This window comes from Brachycentrus maculatus, unplaced genomic scaffold, assembly GCF_059751285.1.
Source record: "Brachycentrus maculatus isolate JH-2025_06_01 unplaced genomic scaffold, ASM5975128v1 h1tg000285l, whole genome shotgun sequence".
In the NCBI taxonomy this organism is placed as follows: domain Eukaryota; kingdom Metazoa; phylum Arthropoda; class Insecta; order Trichoptera; family Brachycentridae; genus Brachycentrus; species Brachycentrus maculatus.
In genome coordinates this window covers 550,146-567,350 of record NW_028281036.1, presented here as the reverse complement: position 1 = coordinate 567,350, position 17,205 = coordinate 550,146, and the positions used below count along the sequence as shown (strand labels likewise).

The window sequence follows — 17,205 nt, the reverse complement described above, 5'->3', positions numbered from 1 at the left end:
ACCAAATACAGATTTAAAAAAAATTGTACTAGGCTCAAGTAACACATCGAAGTTCAAGTAGCCCCGTTCTACGGTAATCTATCTTTTCGTATTTGAAGGTAAATAACGAAAGAAAAATTCGAGATTCTGGAAGAACCTACCAAGGTCAGTTGATAGAAAGCGTAGAAGAGGATAAAGCTTACTAACTAACCATCACACTGCTTTGCAGGGTTAGGCAGAGAGAAAGAACGCCACACCGATCTGCTTCGCAAACAATCTTCGCTTCTTCCATATTCATGCATCTCCTCATACATACCTGCCTATTATGCCGACTCCTGACTTGACCATGCCCATATTCAAGTATTTGAAATACTAATTATTACACATCCAATTTTATTATTCAACTATGTAACGGGTGACGATTCAATCACATTTTTGCCGAGAACTACGCAATCATCCCTAAAAAAAGAGCATCTTGTATATGCATATAAAATAAAATACCACGGTTAGAATGCATAAAATTATTCTCACAGCCTTAAACTGCCCTTCAAAAAAAGATTTTTTAACAATAAATAATAAACAATAAATTATGATATTATATAAAGCAACTCAAAACTGTGTCGTCAGCACTTTTTGACGTATCTCAGCTAACGTAAAAAAAAACTAATAAAATTTTATTTTATTAAGTAAAAGTATGGTGTTCCACAGGGCAGCCATCTAAACCCTGATCAAATTTTGTCCAGATAGTTTTGCGTTTTTGCTGATGAATGCTTCAGTGAGAGACAATTATTTATTGTCAATGTTTTGGTAAAAAGACGAGATGGATCATCTGATGCAAAGTATATGTCCATCGTCTGCTGAAGGCCAGGTACAGACGATGGTACAGTTCTTCCTTCAGGCTATACTGAGCTCGTACTGCAATTTGAGTGACCCGTTGAAATGGCCGGAAGACAAGGCATCTGAACTTCTATCGCAAGGTATTTTTTTATTATTATTAATAATTAATTTATATATATATATATATATATATATATATATATATATATATATATATATATATATATATATATATATATATATATATATATATATATATATATATATATATATATATTTTAAAAAATTGGTATACAAAACCTGTCTACCAAAAAACTAACTAACTAACTAACCATCAGGCCGCTTTCCTCGAACGGTAGGCAGAGAGAATAGAACATCTTTGCCATACATCTTCTCATACATCCACGCCGATTATTCCGACTCCTGACTCCTGACCCGACCACTTTTAAGTATTTAAAATATGTACTTGATCATGCAAAGTTATCTGTCAACCAGAGAAAGAGAATAAATATCTTTTGTCATATTTTGACGAAACCAATCATATTCTTATTATATTTTCATCATTATAAGCGAAGAGTTGTATTTGACACTTCCACATTTGTTATTCGCTAATTCTTCAATATTTCGACTCCTCAAAGATCCTCACTAGGATAAGCTCCTGATAGTTGGAAAAGTGAAGTAGAAAATAAGCAGCGAAAAATGCCAAAATATGATCAAATAAGGCAGCCGAACGCTGATCTAAGGAACTCTTACTTTCTTCCACTATCAATAGGATGGAGAGAAATGACAAACCCGATCCTCAATCGTGAGTGATATGACTAAGAAAAAGATAAATAACGATGTTTTCAAATTAATAAATATTATATTGATTACAGATTTCCCTGAATACGACTTTATTATAGTAGGGGCTGGATCTGCGGGGTCTGTGGTAGCAAGAAGATTAGCAGAAGTAGAAGATTGGAAAATACTCTTATTGGAGGCTGGAGGGGACCCTCCAGCAGAATCTGAGGTAATTATCCAAATAACTTTATCAATAAAAACAAACAGTAGATTGAATGAATTAACACCCATATTCATAGTGACCAAAAGTAGACAGGATCAGTGGACATATATAATAACGAATTTTTTTAAATGGTAAGAAAATATATGTGACGAATGAGAGCAGGAGAACATAACGAGGACGATCGAAAAAGTCTTGGCACGATCAGATCAATCAGAACCAAAATCTGGTGGTGTCAAAAATCAGCGTAATCGGAGGGCATGTATGACTAGATATATGGATGTGAAGGAAGCGAGGAGTATATGTTAGGACAGAAGAGTGTAGCGTTCCATCCTCTCTACCTACCGCAGGGGTAGGCAGAGAGGATGTTTGAGTTTTGACCCCCTTTCAATTGGTAAATTTTGATTGAATTCTTACAGGTTCCAGCGTTAGTTTATTTCGTTCAAAATACGAAATCGGATTGGAGTTATCGCACTGAAAAGAATCCACGGTACTGCCAAGCCATGGTGGACCAACGGTGCAACTGGCCGAGAGGCAAAACGCTAGGAGGGTCAAGTGCCCTAAATGCGATGCTGTACGTGCGAGGGAACAAAGCAGATTACGACGAATGGGCAAATCTGGGCAACCCAGGCTGGGACTATAAGTCAGTTCTCAAGTACTTCAAAAAGGCAGAAAATGCAACGTACACATTCAAAGGCGATGAAGTCGATATTGAAGAACAATATGGAAAACAGGGACCGCAAAATATAGAACCATTCAAATCGGCCATTCCATGGAGAGATGTAATAAAATCGGCGTGGCAAGACATTGGGGAAAAAGTATTTGAAGATGTAAATGTCAACAGCGATCCAGGAATCAGCGATAATTTAGGAACAATAAGGGGAGGAGAAAGATGCAGTACCGCAAAAAGTTATTTAGGTAATGATAGAAATATGTCGAATCTTCATGTTGTAAAAAATGCTCACGTATTGAAACTATCCATGAATGATTCAGATAATTTCATTCAAGGAATAATAGTTTCAATCGATGGTAAAGAGAAATACATCCAATCAAAAAAAGAAGTTATTTTATCTGCTGGGACTGTTAATACACCACAAATTTTAATGCTATCAGGAATAGGTCCCAAAAACCATTTGAACGATTTAGGAATTGAAACGAAGGTTAATTTGAACGTAGGTATGAATTTAAAGGATCATATTATAGTACCTGTGATTTTTGGTATAAACACTGAAAGCCAACATGGATCAAGAGATGAAAAATTGAAATCAGTCAACCAATACATTTCGGATTACATGTTAAACCGGTCTGGACCATTATCGACAATCGGGCTTACGGATTTGATCGGATTTATAGAAACCAATCATTTAAAATCAGGATTACCTGATATACAAATGCACCATTTATATCAAGTATCAAACGATTCGCTCGGCTTACCAGCATATTTAGATAATAATCGATTTGGTGAAGACTATAATCGTTTTGTTCGAAAATTAAATGCCAAAAAAGACACAATCACATTTTTAGTGACACTTCTGAAACCAAAATCATCGGGAAGGATTGAAATGAACAGCACAAATCCATTCAGTCCACCATTGATATACCCAGAGTATTTCGAAGACGATGAAGATATTCAAACACTATTGAAAGGAATAGATTTCTTAGCAAAACTTGAAGAATCTGATGCATTCAAGGGTCACGCAATCAGAGTAGAGAGAGTTCCACTATGTGAAGGAGATGATTTTAAAACAGAAGCATATTGGAGGTGCTTGATAAAAAATATTGGCACTACAATATATCACCCTGTCGGAACAACTAAGATGGGATCGAAGTTAGATATTGAAGCAGTTGTAAGTCATGAATTGAAAGTACACAGTACTAAAGGTCTAAGAGTTGTAGACGCCAGTATTATGCCAGATATAGTAAGAGGTAATACAAATGCTCCGACTATCATGATTGGTGAAAAGGGAGCAGATATGATAAAAGAAGAATGGTTAGAAAAAAGCAACCAATTTCGATGATGGATTCAAAACTGGATCGAAATATATGCGTAGATAGATGCCAAGTAGTCATGAAACTAATTTCAAAATGTGAGATCATTAATAATTGTATTATTTATTGATTCGGCATTAACTTTGTCGAATGACATGTTGATTATTTAAAAAATTAAATAAAACCACTATTTTGTTTTTATTTTGTCCGCCTGCGTAGTGTAATGGTCCGCACGCTCAGCTACCTTGCTGTGGAGGTCCCGGGTTCGATTCCCAGGGGGGGGGGTCAAATAAATCAAAGTGATTTTTCACTATAAAATTTATTCAATATTGCCCTGGACTGGTGCCTGAAGCGGAGGGCTAATCACCTTTCCTTAATGTGCGAACGATCAATATAACACTGCGTTTATATTATGCAGTGCCCAATGTACCATTGGGTGAGGATAAGGGTTTAAATAAAAATATAAAAATACCACATATTGAGTTTTATTTTATAACACACGACTAGTTTAAAAAACTACTGCTGTTTTCATCAACAAGTGATTACAAAAACTAACGAGTTTTTTTTATTCAGGTATATATAGAAGTGGGTCCATCTCTATTAATAGAACCATAAAAAATATTATTCAGGGATATAACAAGGTACATAAACTATTATATAAGATTCGTCAGTAAACAAACTTCTTATCTAATCTTAACAATTCAAGTAATAACATAATATATGGCACCATAATGAGTTAGGTGTAATTTTTCCTTGTAGCGGTGTTCTTAATATTGTTAAGCCTCAAAAGGCCTGTACTAGAGTTGGACTTCACGTTTTTAACCGTCCCACGCATACGAACGTACATGATACGCGCTATATTATCGCATGAAGCAACAAGCCGTATCCCGTTCGTTCAGATACAAAAAAACATACCCGCAACCGCAAAAATGTTTGTGATACGTCAAATTGTTCCTACTCGCCAGAGGCGTGCATTCTATATAGGCAGAAAAGCAGTGCCTACCCTCGATTACTCGCGTTCCATATAGAAACACGACCAGTGCCTATTATGAGCCTCAACCCTACTGCCTGCACTGATTAAAATTTCTGTGCACGTCACTGCTACTTGCCGTAACTAACTAACAAACCATCACGCCGCTTCCCGCAGGGGTAGGCAGAGAGAATAGAACGCCACACCACTCTGTCTTTGCAAACATTCTTCGCCTCTCCCACGTTCGTGCATCTCCTCATACATACCCGGCGATTGTTTCGACTCCTAACCTGACCGCTTTCAAGTATTTGGTATACCTGATCGTGCCGAGTTTTTCTCGGTCTCCTCTTTTTAAACTACTTGCCGTATGCATACGAATACGTCATACGGCGCATTTAGTATTTCGAGGTCAATATCGCCGGCTATCTCATTTGCAGAATATGTCGAGATTATGTTGATTGATATATTATTACATTCAATACAAAACATATATGTAAAAATATTCAATAGAATATTATTAGATTTATATTTTTGTACTGACATTTCTTGTTGGAACTGCATTTTGCAAATAAAATAACAACTAAATAGTTTTTTCCACATAAATTTTATTGGACCAGCGACCGGGTTAAGTCGTTACCTACGTCATCAGACTGGTCCCGTCTGATGATGTCATTTACGACGAAACCCGGTCGCTGGTCCAATAAAATTTATGTGGAAAAAACTATTTAACTAAATACTAAATCTCACCCATAGATATCTCTGGTGAAGTTCTAGTGATTCAAGAACAAGGATTCTAAATTGATTCATATAAGTATATAGAACTTCCAAGAATTTGAGCAGTGTGGTTGTCAATAATGGGTAGAATTGGTGAATGTTACACGTGTGTTAAGTGATCACTTAAACCAGCCTATGACGGTCGTCAGCCCCGTAAATGCCCAGACTTCCATATTCTTCTTCATCTTTGATGAGATGTCAAAAATAATATGAAAAATACTAAAATAACTATTTTATACTAAAATAACTATTTTATACTAAAATAACTATTTTATACTAAAATAACTATTTTATTCCACAAAATATTATGACATCTTACGTTGAGAGTCATAAATGGGTCCTTTTACCTTTTTTTTCAATACATATGTATTTTTATAATTTTTTTAACTCCCTACTCTATAGGATTTTTTTTATTTTCAGAACCATATATTTATTACGAAGAAAAACTTATTTTTTCAATACAAAAACGACATATTAGGCAAAAATTCAATAACGTCAAATGTTACCTGGGTTTAAAGAAAATTAAGTAGAGGGCTAACGATTATCCCGGCTTATTGTCGAGACGCAAGAATGTGGCGACCCGTTCATTCAGCTGATTCAAGACTCGTTTTAAAAAACGACTCGTTTGCGAAGGACTCGTCTCCCACCGAGCGCTTGACTCATCACTTCATCAGCCTTCGTTTCAGGTTTCAGAACAAGTCAGTCAAGTTCAGTCGAGCCGGTGTATTTACCGCGTCTGGTCGGGTCACGCGAGACGAAAATACTCGAGTATTTTAAGCATATAAGTATGTAAACAAACAAATTACCAGTATTTTTTAAGAAGACTTTTATATTATCAAAAAAACAAATTCAATTTTACATTCAGATAACTTTTTTGCCATTAAAGAGCTGTGAAGTGCGTTGTGAATCAATTGTGCGGTCCTTGAAAACTGCATGGCAAATTTTTTTAATTTTTTTTTTCAATGCACTATTAGACCGTGTTACGCAGAAACCACCCAACCAACAAATTGACCGTGCAATTCTTTAAAATATGCTGGTCGGAATTTTTCGAAGAGCAATTCTTGCCAGTCTTTTTTTGCATTCTATTGCCCGCCTCCGTAGTGTAATGGTCAGCACCGTTCTGGAGGTCCCGGGTTCGATTCCCAGGGGGGGGGTCGAACAAATATAAGTGGTTTTTTCACTCTTATATTTATTCAATATTACGCTGGACTGGTACTTGAAGCGGAGGGCTGATCACCTTTCCTTCGTGTTAACGATCAAGATAATACTGTGTTTGTATAATATAAGTGAAAAACAAACACAAAACACTCTCCTTATAATCCATTGTTTACATTGTGTAATACCACTTTTATAAACATTTATTCGTGACAACCGGTTTCGGAAAATCATCGTCAGGTCATTCAAATAAAATTAAAATGAGTGGTATTACACAAAGTAAACAATGGGTGATAAGGAGAGTGTTTAGTTACCATACCACAAAGTTATCAATGCTTTTAATATACAAAATAAAATATAAGTTAATTTTTCGATATAACCCTGGCCTGATACCTGAAGCGGAGGGCTGATCACCTTTCCTTCATGTGTTAACGATCAAGATAACACTGCGTTTATATGATGCAGTGCCCTATGCACCATCGGGTGCGGATAACGGTTAGAAGAATAAGAAGTCATGTAACTGATGCAAGATCGTAAGTCTTTATTTTTTTTTGTGATTTCGACAGCGAGGTAGGACACCATGGATTCGCTCATACAGGGAACGTGTCCTCTAGCGGCGGGTGGACAGACGCAGGCGGTGTTCTCAGGAATCCTCCAACTGATCCTGGCTTCATACTGCGGGTTAGGAGACTCGTCCAAGTGGCCAGAAGACAAGGCTTCCACACTATTGTCAACAGGTGACCAACGCACTTCTAATTCTTCGCAGAGTGTCATATCAAACTCTAGACAATGCAGCATATATATCGCTCACTCCTTTCGACAACGTCATATATAAAAAAAAATATTTTTTAGGAGATTATTTTTGAAGTTTAAAAATATAATAAAAAGTTTTAAAAATAAATATCAAGCCACTTATAGAACTTTTTACTGTGCAACAGATCTTTTTAGGTAAAACCTGAATGGTTATTCTCCATTTGATAAATATTTAGTATATTTAAAAAAATTATCAAACAATACATTTTCTTCAAAATGCAAAAACAACACTTTCTGCCTTGTAGCGGGTAAATATCAAGTTAAAAATATGCCGCTTTTGCTGGGATATAGTACATTTTCTGGGCATTCCGAAAACATACACCACAGAAAATTTTCGATTTTTGGTATTTGACGTTGTTGAAAGGAGTGAGCGATATGTATAGATGGTATTTTGAGGGGGGGTTGGGTTTCAATGTTTTCTTTACTACGTTAGCTTAAGAAATGAAAAGGTTCCCCACTCCTGATCTGTAGCGATATTTATCAATCTTTTTCTCCCAATAGACGCGCTATCTGCCTTATGTTGAATTTTTCTACCGTCGTCAACTTCAAATGTGTTTTTGACTGCTGACACACGGTCGATGAATCAAACCAAAACGAACCAAACAAAACAAAATCACACAATTAGATGAGTCAAACAATTGTGTGCAATGATTTTGGTCCAAGTCTGGACAGTTGTTATTCACCACACGATGCGTTGTCGCTGATACGAAAACTTAGGAACATATCGCAATTCAAAGCAAATATACATCATATCGCTCACTTCTTTCAAGAACGTCATAAATAAAAAATCGTCAATTTTCCGTTGTGCATGTTTTCATAATGTCCAGAAAATGTACTATATCCTAGCAAAAGAGGCATATTTTTAACTTAATATTTACCCGCTACAGGGCTGAAAGTGTTGTTTTTGCATTTTGAAGAAAATGTATTGTATATACTTATATATATATATTTTTAATAAACTTAATATTTTTCAAATGGAGAAAAAACCTTCAGGTTTTACCTAAAAAGATCTGTTGCACAGTAAAAAGTTTAGTAAGTGTCTTGATATTTATTTTTAATACATTGTGTTATATTTTTAAACTTTAAAAACGTTCTCCTGAATAATCAAGTTTTTTGATTCATGACGTTCTTGAAAGGAGTGAGCGATATGTTAAGCATTTTCGATGATGAAGTACATTTCATGTTTTTATTATATTTAATTTTTATATAATTATTAGTTGCCTTAGAAAATTGTCTTTGTCTATAATGCAAAAGGATTTATATCATATTTAGTTTACGTCTTAAAAATTATAGCAAATGTGTATAGTTCATAATAAAGTTGATCGAATCCTAAAAACAATATAAAAGATCCATCAATAGATACGATGGATTCAAAATCTCAAAACAATCAACATTTGTCACATAGCTCATTTATTTGTCTTACTCGTCTTGTCATAGGCAGACAGTCTTGTCGGGTAGGCAGACAGAATATAACGCCACACCACTCTGCCTTTGCAAACATTCTTCGCCTCTTCCACGTTCATGCATCTCCTCATACATACCCGCCGATTGTTACGACTACTAACCTGACCACTTTAAAGTATTTGGCATACCTGATCGTGCCATGTTTTTCTCGGTCTTCCTCTGCTCCTTTTTCCACTTACATTCGCCTCATAAATTTGTTTTAGCGTTCTTTCCTCGCTCATTCGTTCTACATGTCCAAACCATCTCAACACGCCTTTCTTAATTTTATCGATAAAGGTTATCTCGGCTTTGCATTCCTTCCTTATTTCACTATTCGCACATCTATCATACATCGTTTTATGGCACATTATTCTGAAAAATCGCAGTTCGACTGCATTCAGTCTACTTTCATCCTTCTTTTGCCTAAGACCAAATAAGACACGACTAAATCCGATAGTTCTTTATGTCATATTGCCTCATCAATTTTTGTCAACTGAATAACTTCTTTTGCACATTCTATTTCCAATTTTAATATTTATTTTTGGAAAATTGGACATATCCACCCACACTAAATGAGGAACATCTAGTGATAACGCCTTATCACATTCAAAAGTAGAAATTTGTATAATTTCAAAACGGAAGAGGTATTCTCGAAATGCTCCATGACCCGTAAAAAAATTATTGTTAGGAGTAACAAGAAATTTACAGAACGCCTAAATATTGATGATAATACTACAACGACTACCATTACGCTCATCTGCAGGGGTAGACAGAGAGGATAGATTGCCACACTCCTCTGTCTTGACATACACTCCTAGCTCACTTCACAGATATTTTAATTAACAGTGTAAATTAGCACAAATGGTATTTAATTGTTTTTTAAAGAAAAACATGATGGAACCTTAATAAGCCATAGCGCACAGATTTTTTTTTATATATATATTTTTTTAAAGTCATGGATTCAAATTTCATTTCAGATATTCCAGAATACGACTTCATAGTAGTGGGGGCAGGTTCCGCAGGATCAGTTGTGGCTAGAAGACTTGCAGAAGTGGAAGATTGGAAAATCCTTCTGGTAGAAGCCGGAGGAGACCCGACGGCAGACACAGAGGTGACAAAAATCATATAATTATCTAATGAATAAGATCTAAATGTAGATGGCAGACTTTCCTCCGTCTGTTTGAGACGAGTCCTTCAGTTTTCGGACACATCGCCAGAAGGAACGAAGACAGCCTTGACAATTTGATGGTCATGGGAGGGGTCGAAGGTGGCAGAAGAAGAGGAAGATCTCCATTAGATGGACTGACCAAATCAAGGCTGCTATAAGAACATCAATGGTTGGACCGATGCGGATGAAGGTGTGTTTAGAGAGATGTGTAGATGGCAGACTTTCCTACGTCTGATTGAGACGAGTCCTTCAGTTTTCGGACACATCGCCAGAAGGAACGAAGACAGCCTTGACAATTTGATGGTCATGGGAGGGGTCGAAGGTGGCAGAAGAAGAGGAAGATCTCCATTAGATGGGCTGACCAAATCAAGGCTGCTATAAGAACATCAGTGGTTGGACCGATGCGGATGACGGTGTGTTTAGAGAGGTGGACAACTACACAGAAGGTTTTAAGGGCAAAATGATAGGATGGTCACGACCCTCAGCAATGAGGACGATGGCGTAGAAGAAGAAGAATCTATTAAAATTTCTTGGCAGAACAATATTTTGATTACAGAAAAACAAAAACCAGTTTTTTTCAACATTGATAAATTTTTTTTCGTCTAGCGCAGCGAACGAATATCGTCGTAACTATCACATGAAATCTGACCAGACCAATGAGAAGATCTAGGTTATTTCGAAACCAGGTTTTGCCACCACCAGCATATGTATCTGACCAGAACAGTCGCAGGTTTAAGGTTATTTCGAAACCAGGTTTTATTATAACCAACATATGCATCTGACTAGAGCAGTCAGAGGATCTCGGTTATTTCGAAACTCGGTCGCTAGTAAAAAATGAGAGTGGTATTAGCAACAGCGAAAAAACGATAGATAGTTTTTATAGGAAATACCTACTGAGCATTATATGATATTTTTCACATGATACGTAAACAAGTCCATTGGACCACAACCCGAATTTTATCTCTTATTCATAGTGTTAGATTATCATATTTATGAAAAAACGTGTTTTTATATGCCAACTTAAAAGTTGTTCAAACGACCAAAGTCTAAAGATCATCAAAAACTTTTCTTTCATGCTAATATTTACCAACGAAATAATTCAATTGCTGGATATTTGAAATAGCGTACAAAATATTTGGATTTATACAATACACACACCTTCATTTGAGTTTACCTTAACTAAGAAAAAACAATGCCTTCGAAAATATTGAACATGGTTAGTGATAGCAGTTATCAATAGTATCGCATGAGTTATTTTAACGTTTAACAGATGGCACTGCCATTAAGGCAAAAATGTGTTGAAAACACGTTTATAACTATAACAGGTAGTATATAAAAAAATCATGCGCGTATTCGAATGCAACGTTGTGTCTAAATTTAAAAGTAATTAGCGAATAACTTTAGGAGATATTAGATTTAGAACAAAACTATGTGTTGAATCATTATTGTTAACAGTGAATTGAGTTTTATGTATTTGATTTTTGCAGGTGCCAGCTTTTTTATTCGCCAATCAGAAAACCAGCTGGGACTGGAACTACAGGACCCAGAAGAACGATCGCTACTGTCAAGGGATGGTCGACCAAGAGTGTACCTGGCCCAGGGGGAAGGTTTTAGGAGGATCCAGCTCAATCAACGCTATGATTTACGTAAGAGGAAACAAGGAAGACTTTAACGCTTGGGAAAAATTGGGAAACCCTGGATGGGATTACGATTCAGTCGCTAAATATTTCAAAAAAGCAGAAAATTTGAACCATAAGTTTACCGGAACAGACGAAGATATAAACGAGCACTACGGAAAAGGCGGACCGCTAAACATCGAGCCATTCAACTGTCTCATTCCCTGGAGAGACGTCATCAAAACAGCTTGGAAAGAAATAGGAGAAAATGTAGTATCTGACATCAACATAAAAAGTCAATGCGGAATCACAGATATCTTAGGAACAGTAAAAAATGGCCAAAGATGCAGCACAGCCAAAGGTTATCTAACGGAATTCAAAGACAGATCAAATTTACATGTAGTAAAAAATACACACGTCCTAAAACTGAAGATAGATGAAAACACCAAATCTGTCGGTGGAATAATAGTAAAAATTAAAGACAGAGAAGTAGAAATAAAAGCAAAAAAAGAAGTAATTTTATCAGCGGGAAGTGTCAACACGCCACAGATATTGATGTTATCAGGAATTGGGCCCAAAGAACAAACCAGCAAATTTGGAATAAAACAAATAGTGGATTTGCCAGTAGGAAAGAACCTCCAAGATCATATACTGTTTCCTATGGTATTCACAGTAGACGAAGCCCACAGTAACGCGCTGCCACCAGAAGCCGCATTGCAGATCATATCGGATTACTTGCAAAAACGTTCCGGACTTCTTTCTAGCATAGGAATTACGGATATGCTCGGCTTTATCGACTCGACGGGTGGCGGAAGCAGCATCCCAGATGTGCAATTGCATCACATTTACCATCCAATAAATGACGCAATCATTTTACCATACTACATGAACGGTTTCGGATTCGGATCAGAATTTGTCAACTTTATGCTGGACATAAACAAAAAACAAGAATCGTTCTCAATAGCTCCGACTCTTCTGCGACCAAAATCTTTAGGAAGAATAGAACTCAATAGCAAGAACCCCCTGGATGCTCCGCTGATTTACCCAGAGTACTTCAAAGACGACGAAGACATCAAAACCTTTCTACGCGCTAAAGATTTCGTTCTCAGACTTGCAGACACTGAAGTGTTCAAAAAGTTTGGCCTGAAACTGGAACCTATTCCGTTGAAAAATTGTTCATCCTTGACATTCAAGTCGGAAGAATACTGGAGGTGTTTGCTGAGGCATTTGGCTGTTACAGTTTACCATCCTGTTGGGACGGCCAGAATGGGACCGAGGGAAGACAAAAACGCAGTTGTAGACTCCAGATTAAAGGTCCACGGAGTAAAGGGACTTAGAGTCATAGACGCGAGTATTATGCCAGACGTAACAAGAGGAAATACGAATGCTCCTACAATCATGATAGGAGAAAAAGGAGCAGATATGATCAAAGAAGACTGGGCTGACAGTCAATGGACTCATAATGAACTTTAAACCTAAATTACTAAACTATCCTACAAGTAACGCTGTTACTAAACTTCTTATTTTTCTTCTCATGCCACTCCTACCGGATATAGGCGATCATCTCCTTAAACTCCACACAATCCTGGGCCAGATGACGGTTGCTGCATCCGGTATTCCAAACCCAAGCTCCGTCTGCCATCTACCCTTCATTTTACTAAATGCTGTAGAAGGGTTTATTTTTCTACACGGACTATTTGGCTTTTCGTCTTTTGACGATGGTTAGCAGTTCTTTATCTTTACACATTATTTTAAGGACCATTTTATTGGGCACTCGATCAGTCCATGAGCTCCGCAGCATTCTACTGTATAGCCAAATTTTAAATGCCTCTACATAATATGTACTAAAAATTCGTAAAAATAATGCGACATAGAAATGAAACGGGAATAAATACGAAAATCAAAAACTAAATTACTTTAAAAGTAAAAGTACCATCCTTTGGGTGAAACAGATCACTTAATAATGTAAAAAACTAAAGGTACATTATTCTTCTCCGTCTTATTCCTCATTACTGAGGGTTGTGACCCTCGTGGAAGCAATGACTATTCTCCAGTTATCCCTTGACTGCGCTACACGTAGCGCTCCAACCACTGAGGTGCCTGCTGCTGCCTTAACTTGATCGGTCTATCGTGTGTGGATCTTACTCTCCCTCCCTTCTCCTCCAGGCTACCGATCACCAGTTGTTCCAGGCTATCCCTCATTGCCACGCGCAACGTGTCCAAAGATCTGAAGAATCCGTCGTGTACAGACATTGGCCAGAGTCAAACCATCCAAGTCTAATTCCTGGCGGATGGACTCGTTGGTGCGTCTAGCTGTCCATGGAATTCGGAGCATATATACATTAGGAAAGTACTTAGAAGCGCGGGTCGTGGGAATGACGCAAACATTGTTGTTTTTCCTCGAATCGTCAATTTGCCGTCGTAATTTTTACGACAGTTTAGTATTCTAGGGTTAAAGTGCTAATTTGTTAAGGTAGACATAGAATGAATTATGCATTGAATGATTGTGAGTTAGTTTAACAAGGCAGGATGTACACGAACAGATAACTTACATGTGTGTGTGTGTGATATGTGATAATGATTTAAATAGTGAAGCGGTAGAGGAAGAGAGAAAGTTTGTAGGTAGAATTGCAGCTATGAAAGTGAAGTAATGATAATTGAATCCAATTTATTTGAACAATTTCAATCAGTTTTCCAACCATGCAACATACTATATACATACAAATACAAACCAATTCAAATACCACTGTATAACGAATCATTATGAAAAAGGAAGTATAGTATACTATTGCTTAGTAGATATGTGATTGTATTATTATTTGTACTTCTATTGAAAATAAAATGACTTTTGTTAAAAATTCTGGTTTTATTGAAGTCAGATAAAAATACAAATTGAATTTTTGTCAAAAATATGAGAGAACTCATTTTAAAGAAATACTTGATTTTTTTCTTGAATATTTTTTGCAGATATTTTGTGGCACATTTTATAAACTTTATAAAATAAAACAATTTTGTTTTAACCACTTTTTATTGGTACACTTTATCCAACCGGTTTCGACAAGAACCATGACATCATCAGGGTTTATGTACTAAATTCTAAAACATTTAAATACTCATAGTTAATTACCCTTACAATTTTTTTTTAATATGTAAATCCTTTTAATTTTTTTAATTGTTGGGAAACGAACCTCCACGCCAGGTTCGCAGTCAAGTTCATATACAAATAAATTAAATATAATATATAATCGGAAATCATGAAAGTGGTGTCAGGTCAGGAGTCGGAGGTGGGATGTATGAGGAGATCTATACTATAATATTAAAATGGAAGAGGCGAATATTGTTTTCAAAAACAGTGTGGTGTGGCGTTCTATTCTCTCTACCTACCCCTGCGGAGAAACAGCGTGATTATTGGTTACTATATAAGTATAATCGGAAATACATAAAAATAACAAACTTAGTATATTTAGTATCAAACTAAAAGGAACCTGAATTTATAAGCATTTCCTTGCATTTAACTAACTATATTCTATTTACGGCTTATGCAACACAGCTATCATGGCTTTATAAAGTGTAACAGCACTAGCGCTTTGACTATAAGTCCTGTACCTAGAAATAATCATTTAAATCACTATATAGATGTGGTAGTTCAATGTAATATACTAAATTTAGTTCCAAATATCGCCGCTAGATAGTAGTACATGCGTTCGCAACACGCTCACGAATGGGCGGCTAGCGCCTAATATATAGTCAAGTTTGATCAGATATCGTTAGGACTGTACTTCACAGGATCATTTCTGTAGTACTTCCTCCCTCGTAACGTGTACACTCTACCAGAGTGACATACCGCGATGAGGAGACGTGGCGCGGTTCCCTGAGCGTGAGGCAGGTCTCTGGTCGGCTCTATGAGCTGACCATTGGCCATCGATGATCGTTCGCCGGACGACCTCGTGTCGGACGGTTAGGGGGATCGTCGCTTTCTGAGCGGCCTTTTATTATAAAATCAATATGCTTATCACAACCGCTATCGACTGTAGAATGCCGGTAGTCCGTACCACGTCGGAGAGTCGAAACATGTTTTAGAACAAATGACCTACTTCGGTGACGTATTGTCACAACCGTCTACCGTTTCAATTGATATTTAAACTTTGATCACCGACATACGTTGTAGCGGGTTTACGCAGAGTTTAGAGAGCGAGTGTTTTTGCCTAGAATTTTCACTCATGAATTACATGAAATTATAGTAACTTTAAACATAAAGAGTAAAGCCACTCACAAGTAGGCATAGGCTATGAAACTTATAAAGTTGAAGCCTGAGTAGGGACATGATAACGGTGTTGCATAAGCCGTAGTTATATTTCAGAGTCACTTGGACGTTAGGTAATTCAAAAAAAAAACAGAGTTTAGAGACGAGCGGAGGGGATACTAACAGTGAAAGAAGGTACGACCCACGAAGAAGAGAATTTATCCAGTATATTGTAGATAGTGGAAAGTCGGAAAAACGTCATTCATTAACCTACTCGTATGCGATACTGTGTCACAGTCTGATTAAACGAAAAGAAAGAATAGAGAAAGCACGATGGATGTATGTGTGTGTAGGTTTTTCTCGTCGTGAGAACACTTCTCAGATGCTTTTGAAGCAAATTAAAATCCATAAAGCAAAAATGCAATAAAACAAGTGACAGCAACTGTCAAGAAGCACGTTTTCCGCCATGAGCAATGTTTAAAATTATATGTGTTGCTATTACGTCCAACTGATGACGCTAGCATTGCGGTAAAAAAAACACTGTTTTTCCTGTCATCTGTTACATCTTTATTTACACAGATGATACGCGTGTACTGAAATGTAACATTGTGTTCAGTGAATAACTCAAGAAGTTTAGAGGTCTGGTCAGGAGTCAGAATAATCGGCGAGTATGTGTGAGGAGTCGCACGAATGTGGAAGAGGCGAAGATTGTTGACAATGACAGATTGGTGTGGCGTTCTATTCTCTCTGTCTACCGCTGCGTTCTCATGGTGGTTAGTTAGTTTAGAGATTTAAAACAAAACGAACCATTACATTTTTACAACATTTTGAGTGTGTCAAAATATGTACTTGTTCACAAATCTGGATATTCTCCAATTAGGAGTTATTTTTTATGTTATTAAAAAATAACTCAAAACACGTAAAACCAGCTCGGCTGTCCAAATTTAAAACACAGTAAGGGACACTTTTTTGTAGTAGTTTTTTTTTGCATTTATGGACTAAGTAGACTCTACTTAGTCCAAAAATGCAAAAAAACCTACTACAAAAAAAATGTCCCTTACTGTGTTTTAAATTTGGACAGCCGAGCTTATGATGGCGGTAAGCCCATTAAATGCCCAGACTCCCATATTCTTCTTTATCTATATTGAGATATAAAATATATATATATATTTACATAGAATTACTGAACAAAGCGTCGTGATTTAAAAAAAATAATCA

General features: G+C 36.6%; 3 protein-coding genes and 1 non-coding gene across 5 annotated transcripts in view; 3 read left to right on the top strand and 1 right to left on the bottom strand.

The window, feature by feature from the left end:
* Nucleotides 1-17,205, bottom strand: part of Flo2 (flotillin-2) — a 547,503-nt gene that overhangs the window by 130,453 nt on the left and 399,845 nt on the right. The window lies entirely within an intron of this gene.
* LOC148305113 (glucose dehydrogenase [FAD, quinone]-like) lies at nucleotides 800-3,834 on the top strand. The gene is made up of 3 exons (XM_088267182.1): nucleotides 800-956; nucleotides 1,692-1,825; nucleotides 2,236-3,834. Exons 1-3 carry the CDS (start codon nucleotides 800-802, stop codon nucleotides 3,832-3,834), a joined length of 1,890 nt encoding a protein of 629 aa, XP_088123308.1.
* On the top strand, nucleotides 6,261-14,620 carry LOC148305112 (glucose dehydrogenase [FAD, quinone]). The gene is made up of 4 exons (XM_088267199.1): nucleotides 6,261-6,334; nucleotides 7,271-7,441; nucleotides 9,938-10,071; nucleotides 11,616-14,620. Exons 2-4 carry the CDS (start codon nucleotides 7,285-7,287, stop codon nucleotides 13,215-13,217), a joined length of 1,893 nt encoding a protein of 630 aa, XP_088123325.1. The 5' UTR covers nucleotides 6,261-6,334; nucleotides 7,271-7,284; the 3' UTR covers nucleotides 13,218-14,620.
* Nucleotides 15,514-15,730, top strand: LOC148305111 (small nucleolar RNA U3). Its single transcript, XR_015838242.1, has one exon. It is a non-coding gene; the product is annotated as a small nucleolar RNA U3 (small nucleolar RNA).